Source organism: Anabrus simplex, chromosome 1 (genome assembly GCF_040414725.1).
Source record: "Anabrus simplex isolate iqAnaSimp1 chromosome 1, ASM4041472v1, whole genome shotgun sequence".
NCBI lineage: Eukaryota > Metazoa > Arthropoda > Insecta > Orthoptera > Tettigoniidae > Anabrus > Anabrus simplex.
The window spans coordinates 1,519,622,945-1,519,644,259 of record NC_090265.1 but is presented as its reverse complement, the minus strand read 5'-3'; the positions used below and the strand labels follow the sequence as shown (position 1 = coordinate 1,519,644,259).

At 37.8% G+C, this 21,315-nt stretch overlaps 1 protein-coding gene across 2 annotated transcripts in view; it reads right to left on the bottom strand.

Annotated features, from left to right (window-relative positions):
• The window catches only part of qin, an 870,645-nt gene that overhangs the window by 116,376 nt on the left and 732,954 nt on the right, over positions 1-21,315 (bottom strand). For both annotated transcript variants that reach the window (XM_067138014.2, XM_067138015.2), the window contains 4 exons: positions 19,583-19,731; positions 9,597-9,740; positions 1,167-1,283; positions 199-1,011 (listed from right to left, as the gene is read on the bottom strand). In XM_067138014.2, coding sequence (XP_066994115.1) covers positions 199-1,011; positions 1,167-1,283; positions 9,597-9,740; positions 19,583-19,731 — 1,223 coding nt within the window. The remainder of the gene's footprint in view (positions 1-198; positions 1,012-1,166; positions 1,284-9,596; positions 9,741-19,582; positions 19,732-21,315) is intronic.

Here is a 21,315-nt window from a genome sequence, read left to right as displayed (position 1 = left end):
CAAATTCACCCTGAATAAGGAATGTGAGGAGAGGGAAAAGAGGAGTTCATGTAAATTTCAAAAATAAGCTGAGAATGGTTTTATATAGAAATCTAACAGCATGCTTAAATAGAGAAAATTCTAGTCAGATAACTAAAAACATCATACATATATTTTATGATATAACATGCTTCAAGGAGAGGAAGAAAAAAATCCAACCTGTTCTGATTCATCTTCTGACAAACAGTCTGCCCATGAAAGAGGCTCCTCTTTCTTTATCTCCAACAGATTGTGTGTTCCCACTTTCCCCGCATTCTGTTCAGTAGTTTCCAATTTAACCTCTTCCTTTGCAGATTGTAGAAGTTTCTCCTCCCTGACTAGATTTTGCACAATGTTCTGCTCTTCTACTGGTGTTTGTTCCCTTGTCCTCTCCTCCTCTTCACTCATAGTATCTTCTTGAATGTTTGCTCGAGTCAGAATATCGTCTTTCACCATCCCTTCTACTTTGTTTATTAGTACAGAATTCTTTTCCTCTGAAGATGCTTCAAAATATTTTTCTTCCTCTGAAGAAACTTGACAGGCACACTCTTCTTTGTCAACTGGCATACAGATCTTCTCTTCATTTAAAACAAGAGTTTCAACTTCACTTTCCACCACAACATCATCATCTCCACCCTCTCCCTCAATCAACAAATTCACCATTTGGTTCTCAACCTTCTCCCCGCCAGTCCCTTCCTCACTACTCACTAATTCCTTCTCACCCTCTTCCATGACCTCAGCCTCCTCTTTCCCCTCATGGAACAGATCTGTACCTTCCTCCAGTACAGAGTTTACCTCCTCTTCTTCTTCTATAATCACACTGCCAGAGTCTGACTCTTGGTCAATATAACTCACCCCAGTATGAAACTTGAGTTTAAACATGGGAGGTTCAATGGAAGCTTTGATTTGCATTGAAGCATTAGTGTACTTGGCATATTGCATATTAACTAAAAGAGCTGCTAGATCAATGTATCCTGGAGCAGTCACTGAGATCTGGAACAAAATAATTAAAAAGTACTTAGCACATACATTTAAAGACCTACAACTACATAATCTACAAAAGCTATAACCAAATGAAGTATATCAAGTAAAAAAGGAATAAAAAAAGAAAGGTCTAACAGATGTATTATTATTTTTATATTACAAACCAAAGGTGGTGTCCCATCTCCAACATTTGACTTCACTGTTATTTTACATTTTTTTTCCACTATGGTGGAATGTACGAAGTCCAAGACAACTGTTGGCCACTTGCCTGTGTCTGAAACCTGAGAACAGAAAAGAGCGAATTAATGTTTGATACACACCCATCCACATCCACATTATTCACCTCAATTACGCCTCGATTCTCTTCCCAATCCTCATGTCAATTCCTAGAAATGGCGCATACATAAATATGGAAAACAGGTATTAGGAATTGATTATTCCCTGATGAAAAATCATCAAACAGTACAATCATAACAATACAGTGACAGCAGCCTCCATTCAGGGCCTGATTAACTTTTGTATACTATAACCTAACGGTACTGGACATACGAGGAGACAGCGTTACTGGATGTATAATAGCTAATTCTCGTTACATCATCATCATTATCCATTCCTCTCCTACAGCTCCTGCTGGGTTGGGATGTTCATGGCACCTTTATATCTTCCTATATCCAAACACTATTCCTCCTTATCTGTTCCAATATAATTATACTATTCTTGATAGAGTTTTCAGCCACCTTAGTCTGCCCTCCCTCCTTCTACCTGAGTTTCCATCATCAGCTTTGGCATACTTCCCTCTTCCATCCTCTTAACATGTCCAAACCATCTCAGTTTATTCAAATCTATTCTATTGAAAATCTTTCCCAGTTCATTATAAAGATCGAGCGTTTATTGCTCTACCCTCAACAGGTTTTGGGCACACTGACTCAGCGCTCTGGAGAGTGTAATCTTGTGACATGCAGCTACTAGATCTCTTTGTATTGAATAGGTGGATATTAAAAAATAACACTTGTAACATACTTTGTATTCACTGTACAAATCACCACTACACCTTCGTAAACGCCCATGCACCCACATACAACTGCAAAGACCAGAAACCAACAGAAAATTTCTGGAACAAATTTGAAACCACACTCATCAAAATCCCTGAAAAAGACAAGCATTCTCCTCGGCAATTTCTACGGTAAAATTGGTAAAGAAAAGTGCTACAGAAAAACTGCAGGAAGATTCTCAGCACACAAAAAGACCAACAAAACCTGCAAACACCTCATCAAGTTCTGTCAACAACACGACCTGAAAATCATGTCAACATCCCTACGGAAAAACCCCAATAAGCTCTTCAAACGGGAATCACCGAACACCTGCTGCAGAAAAAAACAGATCAATTATGTCACCTTCTCCTTCCCAGCACAAAAAGAAGTACACAACGTCCAAGTCTGCAAAGGAGCCAACATTGACTCGGACCATCATCTAACAAGAATCGAAGTGAAATCGCATTACAGTAATAAAAAATATATATATATATAAAAAAGCAGACACCCTTTTTGGAACACCAAATGACACCAAGCCATACAGAACAGAAAAAAAAACGCATACCAGAAGTTCATCAACAACCATACACCTGAAAATGAGGAAAAATTCTGCCAAATCCACAGACAGACCTCTAAACTCAGACAAACCAAGAGGAAATACCTGGAAGACCAACTGAAGTCTGCCGAACAGGACTTCCGCAACTACAACACCTGAGATTTTTACAGCATCTTCTGCAACAGATTAAATTGGTACATGCCCAAGAATCTCTGCTTCAAAAAAAAAAAAAAAGAAAATTGGCACTCACAGATGATGAAAACATCAAGGAACTCTCGAGATACTATGAGTCACTACTCAACTGCCCAGAACCAACAGAATGGTTTCCACATAAACCCCACCCGAACCCAAACCCAGACTCATCCCCACCTACATGAGGAAATACGACGACACATACAACTGAAAAACAACAAGGCATCTGGAGACAACGGCATCGTAGCAGAGCTTCTTAAACATCTAGGAAAGAATTCACTCCAAAAACTCACACATATCATACAAGAAATTTGGACAGCGGAAAAACTACCAGAAAATTGGACAAACGCCAATTCCTCGTTCCATTTCGCAAAAAAAGTGACCGAACAAGATGTGAACAATTACAGGGGAATTTCCCTGGTGAATGTTGCATACATAATCCTCTCCGCAGCCCTCCTCCAAAGAACACAGGAAAAACTAGAACAACTCACAGGCGAATACCAACTGGGCTTCAATGTAGCTTTAATGTCAGATATCAAAAACACCTCAACGCTGTGAAATATAATAGATTTTCAGCCGTAGGCCAACACGTGCATGAATACACACATAAATTCACAGACATAGATCACGATCTTGAGATCATGGAAACACTAGCGAAGGACTGAGGCTTAACATTATAGAAGCGTGTCTAATACATTTAGACCAGTATTATAACGCTAACCTAAATTTGAACAAAATTTCGGAGAAACCCAAAGTATTATACGATTGGTTGATTCTATTACTTGACAAGCTAAGAATTCCAGAAAATTTGTCCGTCTTTCGAACTCTACTGAACAGTTTTTCATAATACTGTCTTCGTTCACAACACCTCCCGGACCCTCTCCTACATTGTCAACGTTCCAGAACCATTCCCCTTGCCGCCCCTACTTCCCCTTCCGTAGCGCTTCATCAGATAGCACACAACATGAGCAGACACACTCGTTGTGCTGCAGTCGCTGCGCCAAGTACACAGCCATTGAGGTTGAGTCGGTTTCATGAATAGTTTGATTCAATCAGGTTTTTAACATTTTTTCTTGCTTTCTATTAACATTGGGCTTTCATCATTACAGGGTTGTATTGAACTGAGAGGCTATGGCCGCTTAACAACATCAGGGCAAATAATCACAGTTCCAACCATTAGATATACAACATAAGAACTACATTTCCACGTATCAATAAACTTCAGAAGACGGTGCAGTTTAGCAATTTAATGAACACAACAACATTTTTATCCAATAAATGGCTAGCAATGCATCTGTGAAATGAACATCTTAACATTATAGGACTCGGTTCAGCTCTAATTTTTCAATTTTAAGATTGTATTTGAACTTCATTTTTTTACGAGTGTATAGAATAATAGCCATAACAGAATATTGAAGACAACTCATCACTCAGAGATGAGATTTTTCATTTTTGACTCAGAAAGTTTTATCTTGTTGTAAATTAGAGTTTTTAAACTTAACATTAGATAGATATTAAGGAGTTAATTATATCAATATGTTGTTAATAATAATAATAATAATAATAATAATAATAATAATAATAATAATAATAATAATAATAATAATAATAATAATAATAATAATAATAATCGTATGGCCTCAGCTACCGTGTGCAGACATTTCAATTTGACGCCATCTGGCTGTCTGCTCGTAAATTTCGACGTTCCGTTTTACTCTAGGCCCACTAGATGGCAGACCGAGTAAACCGAAACTCTCTTGGGCGTCTATGGCTGAGATTTAATGAATTTTGTCGGGTAAACACCAAATGTGTCACCAGAGATCTTTTACATGCCGACATCGTACGACATGGAGTGTCGAATGGACTTTTTTCCGCCCTTCAAAAATCCGACTACCTCTGCCGGGTTTGAATCCGCTATCTTGGGATTCAGAGGCCGACAGTGTACCACTGATCCACAGAGGCAGCTAATATGTTGTTTTATATTCTTAAATCTCCAAGTTTCTTTACTTATTATACAGCTGATGATGGTGCCTAAATGAGCGCTGAAACTAGTTCTGCAATAAAATATATGTTGCAAATCCCTCTAACAACAGTGTATTTGTATTAAACAAGGTGGAACCTACAAGATTTTTATTTCAATTGGTATTCACATAGCTTCTTTTCGATTTCTGGAAACTTCAACTTTTGTTCGCAAAATATCCATCTGTTACCATACGCTCAAGACAAGCTTTATTTTTCCTCCAATTATGTACCGTACAACAACTCTTATCCTAATTGTACTTTCTTCCCACAGCACAATTACATATTTCCCCTCTCTCTTCAATAATGTGGAGCATGAAATATCTATAACAAGAACTCACACGAGCCATCTCAAACACAAGCTATTACTTAAACAGATGAAATGCAAATGACGCGATAAGTACGCTGCATGCAGTTGTGGTGGAAACAGATTTGCCAACAGAGCAGGCAAATACCAACTTCCAGATTTCTGTATGTCAAGAGCATTGCACTAACCTTGATGCAAATATACCTGCACTCCCAACTTTTTGCCACCAGATTTTGAAAAAATATGCTGGGATTAGTCACATATATATAGTATTATCTATATAATCAGTCTGGATAAAACTGATATTCAGACTGATTACATTTCTCTTGTAAAAAAAATGTGTTCCTTACAGCACTTTCTGTTGTTATAAAATGCTAATTCAGACAGCCTGCCTACTGTACTATGATGAAGTAAGTAGAATGTATTGAACTCTGTACTGGTGTAGGGTTTTGGACACTCCTGATGGAAAATAATCACCAAGGTATTATAGTAAGGTTAGATTTTAGGATACACATGCGTAATCTCCAATATATTAAGCATTCTCAAGAGAGATTTTTGATTAATTTTTAATTTCTCTGTTACACTATTGCAAAAACTAAGCATGAGGAAAAACACCCAGATGATAAGCTACAAATTCTATTGTCTGATCAAGAAGAAGAAAAAAAAAAATTCCTGATTCAACAAAGAAAATATCCGACTTCATTCAGCTCCATATGTTCATTATTCTATAAATACTGTGTACATGTGAAGCACAGCAGCAGGCACAGTGAAACAGTATGTACAGGGTCTTTATTTATGCTTGGCAAGGACTTTCTTGCTCGACCTTGGCCGCAGATGACAGGCCGCTACCGGCCGCTGCCGCGCGCGGTTTCCGGCACTTCCTGCAGTTGGTGAGAGCTGAGCTACGAGATAGTAGGGCTTTCAATTAAGCTACTGCATACCATATGTCGTATTGTATAGTGTTTTATTGTGACTGTGTATAGTGCTGTAATGTACGTGAAATATTCATAACGTGAACGTGCATATCTGCACAATACTTACATTAAGTGTAGAAAATCGTGCGCTAGAACAAGGCAAAAGTTTTGAGCGGAATTTCCAGGGAGATCCAATCCTATCAATTGGATAATAATACAACTGGCCAAGAGATTCAAACGTACAGGTTCAGTAAACAATAAAAATAGACGTAAAGGTTGTTATGTCCTTACTGAAGCGTGTTTGGTACGAGGATCATGAGTAAAAATCTATGGCCCCTCGTAGCCCAGATTTAAACGGCATGTGATTTTTATTTGTGGGGAATGTTAAAAAATGTAGTTTATGGGAACAACCCTCATACACTAAACTTAAGGACAATATAAGAGCTGCAATTGCATCCATCAGTGCTGAAGAGCTTGGTAAAGTAACCAAAAACTTCATTAGAAGATGCCAATTATGTCTGGCAGCGTATGGGGAACATTTTCAGCATAAACTGTAAAAATGGCGAGTAAAATGCATGATAATGATTTTGAACACCGTATTCTGCCGTACACACACGCGCAGTAGCTGGCAACTGAACCATCACTGGCAGCCAAGGTCGAGCAAGAAAGTCCTTACCAAACATAACTAAAGAACCTGTATATTCTTTTCCCACAATTCATAGTACATTAGCAGGAAACTAACGATTTTTTTTTAAACGTCACACTTACAAGTCTTATGGTGGCGATGGGATAGGAAAGGTCTATGAATGGGAAGGAAGAGACTGGCCTTAATCCTCAACACACACACTGGGGTGAAATCCACCCCAGCAGAGTTAGATACTTCGACGCAGTGCGCATTTTGTTTTTCAGCTGTTTCTTCCTTTAGGTAACTTACTAGCACCTCCCCCTCCAAACGCTCAGCCAAGTGCAGGCAGTTCCCGCGCAGTCATCAAGGAGGGTACACCTTTAAAGTTGGACTGGTGTGAAATACACCTTGCGCGTGTGCTTGTGCAACACCTTTGTTTCAGTGTATTGTCGAGTTGTGTGCTCTTATTCGTTTCAACACAGCTGTGTTAGGCATAGTGCACGATGATGATTTCCCGTTAGCACATAGATTAGATGTTTACAAAGAAAACGATGGCACCATTTGGAAAAAGAATCCTCTGCCAGGAAATGTAAGAACTAGGGCAAGAAACATTGTTTCCATACATCTCTCTACTGTGAAAACTGTAGCTAAAGAGGCAAATACTTCTCATGATGCTTGGCTATGTATGATTGATGATAGTATTATTGACGCAATTATTACTTGCACCAATATCTTCATACTTTCTGTGAGCCAGAATTACAAGCGAGTATGCGATGCTAAACTTACAAATAAAGAAATGAAGGCATTATTCGGGTCATTGTACTTTGCTGGTGTGATGAAATCAAACAATTTAAATACTAAAGAACAGTGGGACAACAATGGCATTGGCATTGAATTATTCCCTGCAACAATGGGCCTGAATAGGTTTCACTTTTTGCTAAGGTGTATTCATTATGACAATATCAAAACTCGTGAGGACAGAAGAAAAGAGGATGAACTTGCTCCTATAAGAGCTGTCTTCGAACTGATTGTCAGAAACTTTCAGAATGGGTTTTCTCCTTCTGAACATGTGACTGATGACGGAAAGTTGCAACCTTTTCGTGGGAAGTGAACTTTCCGGCAGTATATGAAGTGTAAGCCCGCAAAATATGGGATAGAGATCTTTGGACTTGCAGACTCGCATTGGTATTACACGTGTAATATGGAAGTGTACGTCTGTAATCAACCTCCATGACCGTACTGCGTGCCCAACTCCGCAGCTGATGTAAAACGGTTAGTTGCTCCTATCAGTGGCACTGGACGGAACATTTTTTGTGATAATTGGTTTATGAGCGTTCCTCTTGCTAAGGATTTGCTAAAAGATTATAACCTAACATACACAGGAAATATGTGTCTCAACAAGCGAGAACTGCCACAAGAAATGACCAGGAAAAGGGGTAAAAAGGAGAAATACTGAAGTCTTTTCGGCTTTTCGAAGGACATGACTATTATTTCGTCTGCCTCTGTGCCTGGAAAGATTGTTGTAATGCGATCAACAATGCACCATGATAACAAACTTGATCCACAAACAGGAGTGGAAGCGAAACCTGTGATGATCACGGATTATAATTTACACAAGGGAGGCACTGATGTTGTGGACAAACTGTGTGGAACATACACTGTATCGAGGAAGAGTAAACATTGGCCACTGACCGTGTTTTTTGGTATGGTAAATGTTGCTGCCAAAAATGCTTTTGTCATTTATAAGAACAATGCTGGGCTGGAAAATACTTTATCTAGAAGGGCGTTCCTGAAAGAGCTTGGTATGAAACTCAGCAGGCCGCATGTAGCATCCCGAGTATCTCTGAAAGGCCTGCCCCTACAACTCAAAAGCTTCTGTGAAGCGCATTAGTGGAGGTGAAGGGGAACAACAACAGAAAAGGCAAAAGAGAACATCCGGTCACTGTGAAGAATATCCATGGAAAAGAGACAGGAAAACACAGACATCATGCTGCAACTGCAACAAGCTGATCTGTAAGGAACACAGCTTCACTTATTGCGAAGGGTGCGCTCCGGATAAAAGCAAGTGCCCCCCTTCCACTTCCCCCGGAACTTCCTTGTGAATTATGTGTGTGTGCAACGATTGATTGATACTGTATATTTTTAGTGTTAACTACGTGTTTCAGACATTTAACCTTATATTTTGCACTCCATTCCTTGTACTGTATGACTCACTATTTTCTCTGTGTTGAAGGAATTTTACAAGCCACATTTTGTGCTGTTATTTCTAAACGTTTTCTCGAATAAGTGTGTGTTGAAACTTTACAGTTTTCATGATTTATTACTCCTTTTGCTTAACGTAAACAAAATAGACGATGTTCTCAAAGAATTTAGCAGTTTTTTCTGTAATTAGTGTCAACTTAGGAAAATCTGTCTGGAAAAATGCATATATCAAATTATGCTTCGTACTGATGTCCACTGATCAATTGTGTAATAAAGTAGTGATAGAAGATTAGTCAAAGAGTTGTTTTATGTCAAATTACAGGAATCCAAATCACCATCATAATCTTTCAAATATGTTATTTTAAATGCTGGAGTGTTTAAGACCCTGCGCGTGTGTTTGAGTCCTAAAATTTGGCGTGTGTGCTTAAGGGTTAATACACAGCCCCAACGTTTGCCTGGTGTAAAAATGGGAAACCAGGGAAATTCATCTTCAGGGTTGCTGATGGTGGGGTTCAAAACCACCAACTCCCGAATGCAAGCTGATAGCTACGTAACCCAACTGCACAGCTACTTGCTTGGTATTAGCTAACTAAATGGCTCAAGATGGTTAAGCATATTCTTAAGCAAACTTATGACTGAACTGTGTTTTCAAGATTTGCAAGTTGAAGTCTTTAAGGTTTTTTTAAAAAGAAATGTTAGAAAATACGAGTCCAATAAACTTATTAAAACATTTACAATAAGAACTTACAGGTACTATTCCATCCAATTTATATTTATGACACTGGACTGGTATGTGGCCCATGTAAACATTCTTCCTCATTTCCGTTGCTTTGAGATCTTCAATATTTCCATAATCTACGAACAGTACCTTAACTGTGTGGTCATCATTCACCTATAGGAAAAACAAAAAAGGGGAAATTGTTAGAAATTCATAGCTTATACCCAATAATCGAACATTAAATAGGTGCTAGAGAGAACTATCATGCCTACTTAGTAAAATTTTTAAATTTTCCTTCCTGTTTTACTAACACATAAATTCTCTCTTTAAACCCAAGAGAGGGGAAAAAAGAGATTTATTGTCATAATCTGTTGTATAACAATATCAAAATTTATACTTTCATACATTAACAGTATTCTTCATGGAATATTATGTATTTTCACTATAGGTCCCATAGTTTTATGTATGCTGTACACTGTACTAGTATAATATCTCGAGGAAAAATAACAATTATTATATTTTATTTGTGTAATTAGATCAAATAAATTTTTTTAAAATACTTGAAAATTCAATATAGTAAGCTATTACTGAAACTGATTATGAAATATTTACAGCAATGATCAAAACATCACAGAATATATGTGGACTTCATAATTAACATTCCCTTCACAACCATCTGTCTTACAAGAAGCCCCAGAGCTGGAGTTTTACCCTGCAAAGGGGCAGAGTATTCACATACCGGTACTGAAGTGTTCTGAAATCAGTGGTGGCCAAGAGTTGCTTATCCGAACAGCATTTGCCTGGCATGATGTTGAGGGTAGACTATGAGGGAAAGGTTAGACGTCCAGCCATGCGACAGCAGCACTGTCGCCTTTCCAGCCTGTTAGCCAGTCTGATTTCTAAGAGGTTTCAACATTATGAAGGGCTTAAGATCGGCTTCAATTCATATACCAGACCCTTCTCATTTTTTGCTAGGAGTGCACTAAGGAGAGTGACCATGTCTGGCAGGCTATCCCTTACGACTCCGATATCTGGTAAAAGTATGAGAGAGAAACAAAACTGATGTCGCGCCAGGCAAGAATAAGTATAAGGAGTAAGTGTAAGGCATTAACTTGTACAGTTTATGCATACAATCAGTAACATGTGCAATCATTATTACAATGTTATGTTATGAACATTTTATAAAGCTGCTTATGGTGCATTAAATCTGTGCAGTCCACGGACACAGTGATGCATTAACCTGTGCAACATTTGGATGTAATTTAAATCATATTCATGTTCGTGTCAGTTTTAGGACTTTCTCAATATATTACCAAACGTTTTATTGACGAAACGCCAGAATGTCGCGTTGCAACAAGATACAAAGACTTTTTATCCAATGGTCCTATGACCTTACTATATTTTTAATGTTCATGTTTGTGACTGAAAATGTTCGAAAGCGGGACAAAACATGTACTCCTAACATTAAAGACGATTCACAGTATTCAAGAAGGGGAACATTTTATGTACGGATTTCATGAGTTAATACTTAATGACAATATGGGCTCAAATATGTAATTTATCGCTAGTAATGTTTATGCCAACCAGGCAGGCAGAGCTAAAAAATATTTAAATCCAAAGACCAAAATTACAAAAAAAAAAAAAGGTACAGGCATTCTTTTCTTATAAAACTGTCTCAAAGAAGAATTGTCTGGCTCCATGGCTAAATGGTTAGAGTGCTGGCCTTTGGTCACAGGGGTCTCAGGTTCGATTCCTGGCAGGGTCGGGAATTATAACCTTAATTGGTTAATTTCGCTGGCACGGGGCTGGGTGTATGTGTCGTCTTCATAATTTCATCTTAATCACGACATGCAGGTCGCTTACGGGCGTCAAAACAAAATACCTGCATTTGGCGAGCCAAACATGTCCTCAAACACTCCCGGCACTAAAAGCCATATGTCATTTCATTTTCAAAGGAGGACTTATCCATATTTTTTTAAAATCTGTTCATAACAAGAATGTTTAGTCATACTGGCAGACAAAGACACAGGAGAAATCCAACGTTCTATGGATCAGGGACAAAATTACAAAATTAAATTCCTTTATAGGAAAAAAGCATTAGTTAACACTCAGTTATATGAAGCCCATCTGATTGCCTCTTCCTCCTTTGTCCAACTAGAATGGAATTCTTTTCAAAATGTTAATGGAATTTTTTTTGATCTACCTGTAGATCAACAGAACAAGTTAGTCAAAAAAATAACTAATACACTTAGGTGGAATAATAAGAAAACTGATAATACTTCTCCCTTATCCATGGATTTCAATAATCAGGCCCGTTCAACAATCCCCAAATTTCAGAAGCCAGTTATGAATCTTTCGAAGACCCAATGTGAGGAATAAGGAAAGAGAGTTATGGAAGAAGGTCCCAAATTCAAATGATCCATTCAATTTACGCACAAGGAAGCAATCACTTTTATGGCAGAAGCAGAAAGTGCATTACAGAAATAACCAATTGAGAACCAAACTGAGATTACATTTAATATTAAGGAAAACTTCCTAATAAGCAACAGTGAAGTAGCAGTTCCTTCACATCAAAGTCAAGTTCACTGAAACAGAAAATTAAGGAGCGATTTGATTTTGACCAAAACGGAGAAGGATAATGCTATGGTCATTATGAATAAAGAATCATATACCTGCATACAAAAAACTGAAGCCTTCTTCACCGAGAATTCATTCAAATATATAAGAAAAGACCCAACTAATAACATCCACAGAAATTTAAAACAACTTTTTAAATGGTCTTCTTTCATCCTTAAAGAGAGGGAGTCTCAAAAAAAAAAAAAAAACCACTAATGAATAAATTTCGAAAACAGTTCTACATGCAAGACGTGTAGATGTATACACATTTAAAAAAAAATTATAGTTTTAGGAGTAATAAATTTTAAAAATTTTGTGATCTGACCAAAGATTTAAACATGCAATCGGACCAGAAGATGTATTCACTTGATGTTAAAAATGTGTGCACTAATAATCCGTTATCAAAAACGGTAAGACTAGTAAAGAACAATCTACTCAAATACAGTAAATTAAGCAGACAAGAGGCAGAGGATTTTATTAATATTTTAGAGTTTATTACCACTAATAATTATTTCACTTTTAATGGTCAGATATATAAAGAGGAAGGTCTTTCCATGGGCACTCCCAGCTTTGGGGATCATGACAAACGGCAGTCACTGCAAAGAATAGGATGGAGTGGCACAATTTTGATATAAGTACAATTCCAATCAAACTTAGAAATCCCACTATATTTCATTCCTGTATGTTAACCTATGACTTGCATGTGACTGGTTATGGGAAGAGAAGCATCTCCTTTGTTACTGTGGAAAATCATACCACACACTGCCCTTCAGAACTTGTATGCCATGCAGAAAATTCACCAGACTCGTTATAATTGTGATCACGTTCAGTCAAAATTTAAAGTCTGAGATTTGGTCTTGTTACAGGCCCACTCTCAGAGCTCTGCACCCGATAATATTTCCTGCCAAGCTTCCTCTTCCGTGGACTGGGTCATACCGTGTGATCGCTCTCCCAACTCCGGTCAATGCCATTTTACAATTGGTGTCCTCTCCTTTTGATGTAAAGAGAGCTCACTTCTCTCAACTTAAATTATATGCATCTTAACATATTTATGTCTCTATATCTCAAGCCTCATTTCTCACTGTGCTCACTCTCTTACCCTATCTTCTCGATTTTGCCTCACTCATTCATTCCCTCATTCATTTTTTTAAATTCTAGACATCCTTGAGATATTAACATCAAAATATTGTAAATGTTTACTATGTACCATTCTTTATCCCCTCCACATTTTTGGAGTGCTCCCTTATCCCTACCCCTCCTCTCTTTCTTTTACCCATTCCTTCTGGAACCCCTCCCAGTGATTCTGTTGTACGTTTTTTCAGCTTCGTTTATTTTCTTCTTCCAGCATGTGTGCATCTTACTTTTCTATTTTTTGAATGACTTCCATGTGCTGCTGTTTCCTGATTGGCACCACCACTGAGTCAGCACCACATTATTCAATTGGAGCATCTCTTCGTCTACTCTTCACGATTCTACCTACATTATACACCTATGCTGGACTTGCACTCACTGTAGACCTCAGATCACATCATTGCTGCTACAAAAAAAAAAGAAGTTCCTCTGAACTATTTTTCACATGTGTGGGAATACTGTGCCATCCTACTTCGTGTGCTCATTATATAGACTTCCCAGTTTTTTGAACTTACCTCTTCATGTCTACACTCTATATGTTTTGACGTTTATTCCTCCTCTCCCTCCCGCTGAAATTTGACTGGTCGCCACATCAGATGCTCATCTGTTTCCTTTGCTGTCATTATACATCATTGGCTCAGATGTTTGTCATGCTTACACTTTCCAGAATTATCTTTCCGCCTATATGTTCTTGCCATCTTGCCTATTTCGGCAGGTGGAATTGAGACTGGAATGAGCACAGGACCTCATCGAGGCATGAGAACTTTCTCTGCCCATCACTTGGCTGCTGTACCTTGAGGTGAGAGATATGGAGACCTTTCTATTTAAATTTTAAGTCAACTATTCTTTTCTATGGGCACCTTGGTGGAAGTTGGAGTGGTCTGCACGTTGCGGACAGTCAAGATAACCTTCGCTGAAAATTTGCATAATCGATGTCGAGCTGCAATTATGGAACTGAATGGCCGTCTACCATGACCTCTATACGTCTGACGTACATCTCGCGTTGTGTTTCTTTTTTTTGGTATCCTATGTCTCCCATCCTGACCCTTTATACCATAGGTTGTACTAGCTTTGTATCTTGTATAAGATTTCCCTTCATGTTTCATATCTTTATGCACACTCGTGTTAGTAAAGAACTTGTCATGATCACTATTAATTCTAAGAATGTACTATGATCCCTTGGAATAAGTTTCTCTTAATGTTTCACATCTTAATGCACACTCCTGTTATTATAGAACTTGTTACGATCACTATTAATTTTAAGCATGTGCTATGATCTCTTGGAATAAGATTTTTTCTTCACGTGTCTTAATAAATTTTCTGGACATCAATATAAAGCATGGAGGAAACAAATTTGATTTTCAAATTTATAGAAAACAGACGGAAACAAGCAGCTTTTTTCAGTTTGGGTTAAAGAGCCCATAAAATTCCTCTTACAAACAACAGTTTACAGAAGGAGCTCAATTTCATAAAGGACCTAGCTTTAATCAATGGTTATAAAACAGAAATGGTCAATAAGATCATCAATAAGATGAAACTGAAAATGGCTACTGATCTCATACCAGATAAAACCAAGAAATCCAGTTTGCAACATTTACTTTTACTAATCCAGCCATATACCTAGTAATAAATGCATATATAACGTGGCCAATAGCAGTTAACTCGTTGGAAATAAAACCTGAACAAATGATCGCTTAATTTTTAATGTTATATACTGAAATTACATAAGAATGGGATTTACTTCAGGATATGGCACAGTAGGCTACATCGCTGACTCAGAGGCTAGTTTATATTTTCTCGTGTCTAGTTAAATTTCAAAAAGGCTGTTCCCATGAAAATTTGTAGCAAGGAGGTTATCATTTCTCTAAGTACACTTGAAATATGTTTTCATGATACATATATGTTTAGATTACGTGATGCTGTTTGAGGAAGAAAACTGGAATGTTTGCCACAGAGGTCTGTGGAGTGATACTATAAATTTTTCAGAATGAAATTAAACACACATTCACATAGTATCGCATTACGAAAAATAAGAAATGACCAAGCTGCAGTGTGGATAACATCCACGAAAATGCGAGTTTTGAACATACTGATTGCAGTTCCATACCTATTTTAATGTGTATGGATTTTTTCAGACTTTCTACAAAAAATCTGATATTTAACGACAATCCGTTGTAGCGAGAAAATATTCACTGTTATGAGTTCTCGTTATAACAGACTTCTACTGTATACTAATAATCCCCGACACTATTCTAAAGGTTCTTATTTAAACCCACTGTTGTGACTTGGGCAAAATTTTTACCAAGAGCGTGCTCATTCTTTTCTTGAAGTGAGTGCTCTGTACATTCTACAGTATTATGGTATTATTTTGTTCTCTGGATTGATATATTCAAGATTTTAATCATCCAAAGCTGGCGTGTATGTATAATACAGGATGCAATTTTTGATAGAATCGTTATTCAGAAGCTTTTTGACAAGTATGATAGATCAACCTCCACTGAAGCCCAGCCGGTCAGATAAGTGGTGTCACTATCAAATGATCCTTCAGACCATTTCTCGGGAAGGCACCTTCCGGATTTCAATCCCCCCCCCCCAATCAGATTTTGCATACGAAATTGCAAGTGAACTTTTCTCCATGATTTTGATAAATTATAAAAGAACTGAACATTGTAATGTCCAACAAGTGCCTGAAAATCTTTTAGCAGAACTTATTTATTTGCTTTCTGGATGAACTGTATGGGACAATACACTGATCAGATAAATCTACCCCAGTCATCGAATCATTGTAATCTATACACTTGACAGGCTTTACTGGTGTGTCCTCTTTTCTATTTTTCACAGTGTGCATTTCGGCATCATGTATGCTACTTAGCATACACTCGCCCATCTTGTCTCTCCACTTGAGAGCAATGAGTTTGTTACGATAAGCAAACGCAATTTCACCCTTTTTAATTTTTCCCCCATAACATCTTTTGGGAGGATTTTTCTCTTTGATCTTACAGTCCCTGCAGCACCTGCCTGAAAGTTATTCAGCAGCTTCAAATAGCTCTGACTACTGTAGTAATTATCCACAGCTATTAGATAACCCTTATTCAGGAGATTTTCAGCCAGTGTAAATACCACTTGAGAAGGCTGAGTGTACTCAGCAATACCAATTCTGCAAACTTCATCTGCCAGATCAGTTTCCTTCCCCGTATACCATAAGATGTTCCACACATACCCAGTCTTAGTTTCATATAACTTATTCGATAGGCTATCATGTGGAATATACACGGTTCTGAATTTTGATAACAGGTTGTCTAGAACTGACTTCACTTTATACAATTTGGGGTGGACTCATCTATTACAAGCTTCACTGCCTGCAACATGCAAAAATTTGAGCAGGAGAAAAAAATAGTTTCTCAGACATAATTTCATACAATATGGGAGTATGTTTATTTTGAGAAAAGTAATGGGATAATTTCAGTTTCTGAACAATACCCTGCAGTAATGAAATTCCTAAATTTTTTTTTTTTTTGGTATCTAGTCTCTCACACGATTTCTACTTTTCATCAACAAATTGAAACCAATTGTTTGCTGAGCGTACAGATTTGAGCAATAAGCTCACAAAGTCGGTCATCTACAAAATAATCAAAAAGTTCTTCTGGCTACTCCATATCTAGAAGTTTGCCCTGAATTCCAACATTGTAATTAGTCGGAAATCATCCTCGCCTACAACCCCACACGTCCCAATCACCCTGTACAGCAGGAGGATTACCATCATTCGCAGTTTAAGTTTCACTGCTTTCACTTGAACTCACTCCATACCGATTCGCTGTGTCTTGGAACCCTACTAGAAAAACTAGTCCCCAGAGTATTTATTAATAACGGAGTCTCATAGTTACTTTCCAAACTGAACTCCCTACAACTTTCACCTTCACTGTGCTGTGTTTGAGCATATTACGAATAGTACATTTACTTGGGATGAGCAAATACCCATGAAAACAAAAATGACATTGTACAAGTCCTATTATACACCAATTCTTACATACAGTCTCGAAACCACAACACTGACCAATAGAGATAATTCCAAACTTCAGGCAGCTGAAATGAAATTCCTATGCACTATGATCCAGAAAACCAGGAAAGACAAGATTAGGAATGATAAAATTACAGAAGTAGGAATAGATGATTCTCTCCTCAATAAGATTCAGATATCAAGACTGAAGTGGTTTGGTCACATGAAAAGGATGCCAGTAAACAGAACTGCAAGGAAGGAATTTGACAGAAAGGTAGAAGGAAGACGACCCGTGGGAAGGCCACGAAGGAAATGGATAGATTTAGTTAAGAGCGATGTACTGCTGAGAGGTCATGACTGGGACAAGTTGGTGGAGGAGGAATGGTACAAGAACAGGATGAGATGGAGGAGGCTCATATACCACACCCGAGAAACTGGAGATGGTTTAGGATGATGATGATGATGATGATGATGATGACATTTACTTGGAATATCTTTTGCCCTTTTAAACATTCTGTAATACAATATAAAACAAATCTCTAACACATTTCAAGAAACGCAAAAGGAACACATCGAAGCTTCTGTACCTCACAAACTTCATACAGCAAAGGAATGAGCCACGTGGCCTACTGATAAATGCATACCACGCGGGCTGAATGTGATGCAGCATTTAAGTGGTTACTGCACTGAACAAATACGATCCAAATACCAAGATGAATCCCTGTCGTAATATCATCCTTACTATGTAGTTTAAAAAAATTCGTACCGGGCGAGTTGGCCGTGCGCGTAGAGGCGCGCGGCTGTGAGCTTGCATCCGGGAGATAGTAGGTTCGAATCCCACTATCGGCAGCCCTGAAGATGGTTTTCCGTGGTTTCCCATTTTCACACCAGGCAAATGCTGGGGCTGTACCTTAATTAAGGCCACGGCCGCTTCCTTCCAACTCCTAGGCCTTTCCCATCTCATCGTCGCCATAAGACCTATCTGTGTCGGTGCGACGTAAAGCCCCTAGCAAAAAAAAAAAAAAAAAAAAAAAACCCGTAGAAATCGTGTGAGGAAAGTTTCAAGGCTCATGCCTAAGATTAAAGATAAGCGAAAAAAAATAAAAACAGTTATGCATCTGGAGCTGCATCGCCTACCCTAGTGCAAAGTTAAAAATGCAGATGGAGCTGCAAGCCCCGCTGTACGGGTTAAGAGATCATCATCGACATATCTGTACATGCAGGCGTGGTACCACGACCTTCACTGTGATGTTGAGATTGCATGTGACATGTTGTAAAATAGTCGTTCATGTGGAACAACTGAATGATTGCACTTTTTAAATTTTCCTTTATTTGATTAAACATTCATTTTTGATCTATTTTTTAAAGAACATTTAATACATATTATTGGTAATTTTTTATAAGTCGCTAGTCTTTAGCATCGTAAATTGTTGTATAATATATCACATTCATTCATGTTTCTGACAAACATATTTTCTATCAAAAATTGCATCCCATATTATACATACACGCCACTTTTGGATGATTAAAATCTTGAATATATCAGTCATGAAAGATACTTCTATCTCCATTTTCAAACCAATATTGAAACTTTAAATGATGTCTAGTTAAACACCAGCTGAAAATTTTTTATGCAGTAGAAGATCGTGCTCAATTTAGACGTTGTCTACGGCTTAAAACTAGTCATCGATTCTGCAATCGGCGCATTATGTTCAACATGAAGGACTAGATCTCTACAAGGGTATTTTGAACTGACCACATACGGCAAATGAAAGCGAATCCTCATAATGTTCTATGCCACGAGTTGTGTTGTAAATTATTTGTACACTATATAGGTGTTTTTATGTTATAAATGCATTTTAGAAAAAATATCAAATCACCATTATATTGAATCATAAGGATTGCTTTACACCACATTAAACTGACGACGGAGCTGAAAGGTAGTAAGTCACTTTTCCAAAATAGATTTTTAAAATTGCTAATTAATTTCACCTCCCACTAGTAAAACATAACCAGAGTAGCTGCTTAATAATATAGAAAATTAATATAGAGTGTTTGTTAATTTCACTTGGATTGATGAAATTCTTTCCCTCTCATGAAAAGTAGTCAAAACTGACTTAATGTTTTTCTTCTCCAGTCAATTCAAATACAGTTCTCTTTTACATAAGGTAATTCAGATGCAAGACCCATGTACAAAAGAAAACATACAATAAGAAAGAATGATATACATCATTTCAACATATAACAATTTGGTTTGCAATCTGATACTCACCTCAATTACTCTACCTCTATACCAGTTTTTATCTAAATATTGAGCAATACAAAGCTGCCCTGCAAACCAATATAGATCATGAGGCTTGGGCTGCGAATTCTGCAGGCGACTTTGCAGAGCTTTCTGGATGACTTTCAGGGTCTCATCATCTGTAGTGAAACAGATATATTTCATATTTGTATAATGAATAAATAAATTTAGTGACTAGCATAGAGCAAAAATATGAAGTGGTACATCATAAATACACATGGGCAAATCATAGCTAATGAGTAGTTATGGTACAATATGGTGTACAGCAGCCCTGGCGAAAATGTGACCGTGCATGGAGTCGCTATGTACCTAGGTAATGGAACCTGTATAACATTTATCTAGAGGGGACGAAACCTCACGGGGAAGTGAAACAAGTCTTACCACCAGCAGCATGTGAAATACAAATGGAAACTAGGTCAATTACCGGCCAGATAGGGGCTGGGGATTGGCGAGGTTAAGAAGCAAGAGAAATTCATAGAAAGCCAAAATATTATCATAAGTTACATTTCTACCATGACTGGTGCACATTATTCAATATTTAGAGGGATTTTACAAATGGTGGTAGGCAGTATTGCTAAATCCTAATGCTGGCATTATATTCTCAAGATAAACTACTCATTTAATCGTTTTAATAGCTATGAGGTTCACATTTAGACATACAGATGATATAGCCATGGAAGAGAACCCAGAGACATAAATCATCTGTTCAGTTCACAAGCAGAATGGTAAAATGGACTGCAACTACTACTGTGGAATCATGCTTCTCAGTGTCTCTTGCAAGATTCTTGTCAAACTGACTGTTGTAAGAATTCAGCACTTATTAAAAGATGTGACTGGTGAGTACCAGAGTAGATTTTGGATGGATCATTCTACAGTACACAATATTGTGCTACGACAACTCGCTGAGAAGATAAGTTCTTCCGGGGAATTTTGAACAAATCTTGGTCTAAGGGGAGAAAATTATGCACATAGCTTATGTCAATTATGTAGTCCTAATATTCAAGTCCAGGGTGGAACCGACGTGATGTATGAGGCCACGGAGAATTTAGCAAGCAAGATCAGACTTTTAGTAAACAAAGCCAAGACCAAGTTACCTTCTGCTAAGCTGGAGAGAAACTGGCACAGGAAGATAATTTCAGATGCTGCCAACTAGAGACCAGTCCTTCAGTACAGTACAAGAGTTCAAATACTTGAGGCAGTTTTCAAGCAGCAAGCATCATGTGAAGCAGAAATAAAGGGGAGAACTTAGGCTAAAGTCACACAGAAAGCGTTTTGAAGCCGCAAGCATTAACAAGCGGTCCTGAACAAATGAGCGCTTAGAATCAAGCCAGCAGTTGAACATGGGCAAGGTCAGATAAAGAGCAGAACCAGCTCTACTGCTCACACGCTTACTGCTCAAGGCTGCTTCAAGTCAGATCAGTTTGTTTCTTGCTGCTCCTCAGCTGTAAGGGTGTTGTCCCGAGCTCACCAAGTATTTTGGAACAAACGAATTGATTTCATCAGTTTTTGGATGACGGGTACTGTGGGATGTATCCCACAAATATTTTAAAGACATGAACATTACCTCGGGCATGGAAAGAAGTATGTAAAGATCTGAAGACAAATGAAGGTAAGTTGCACTCGCACAAATATTTATTTATTAACTTATTTATTTATACATTTATTTATTTAGACATATACCACCAACAGAAACAACATTCATT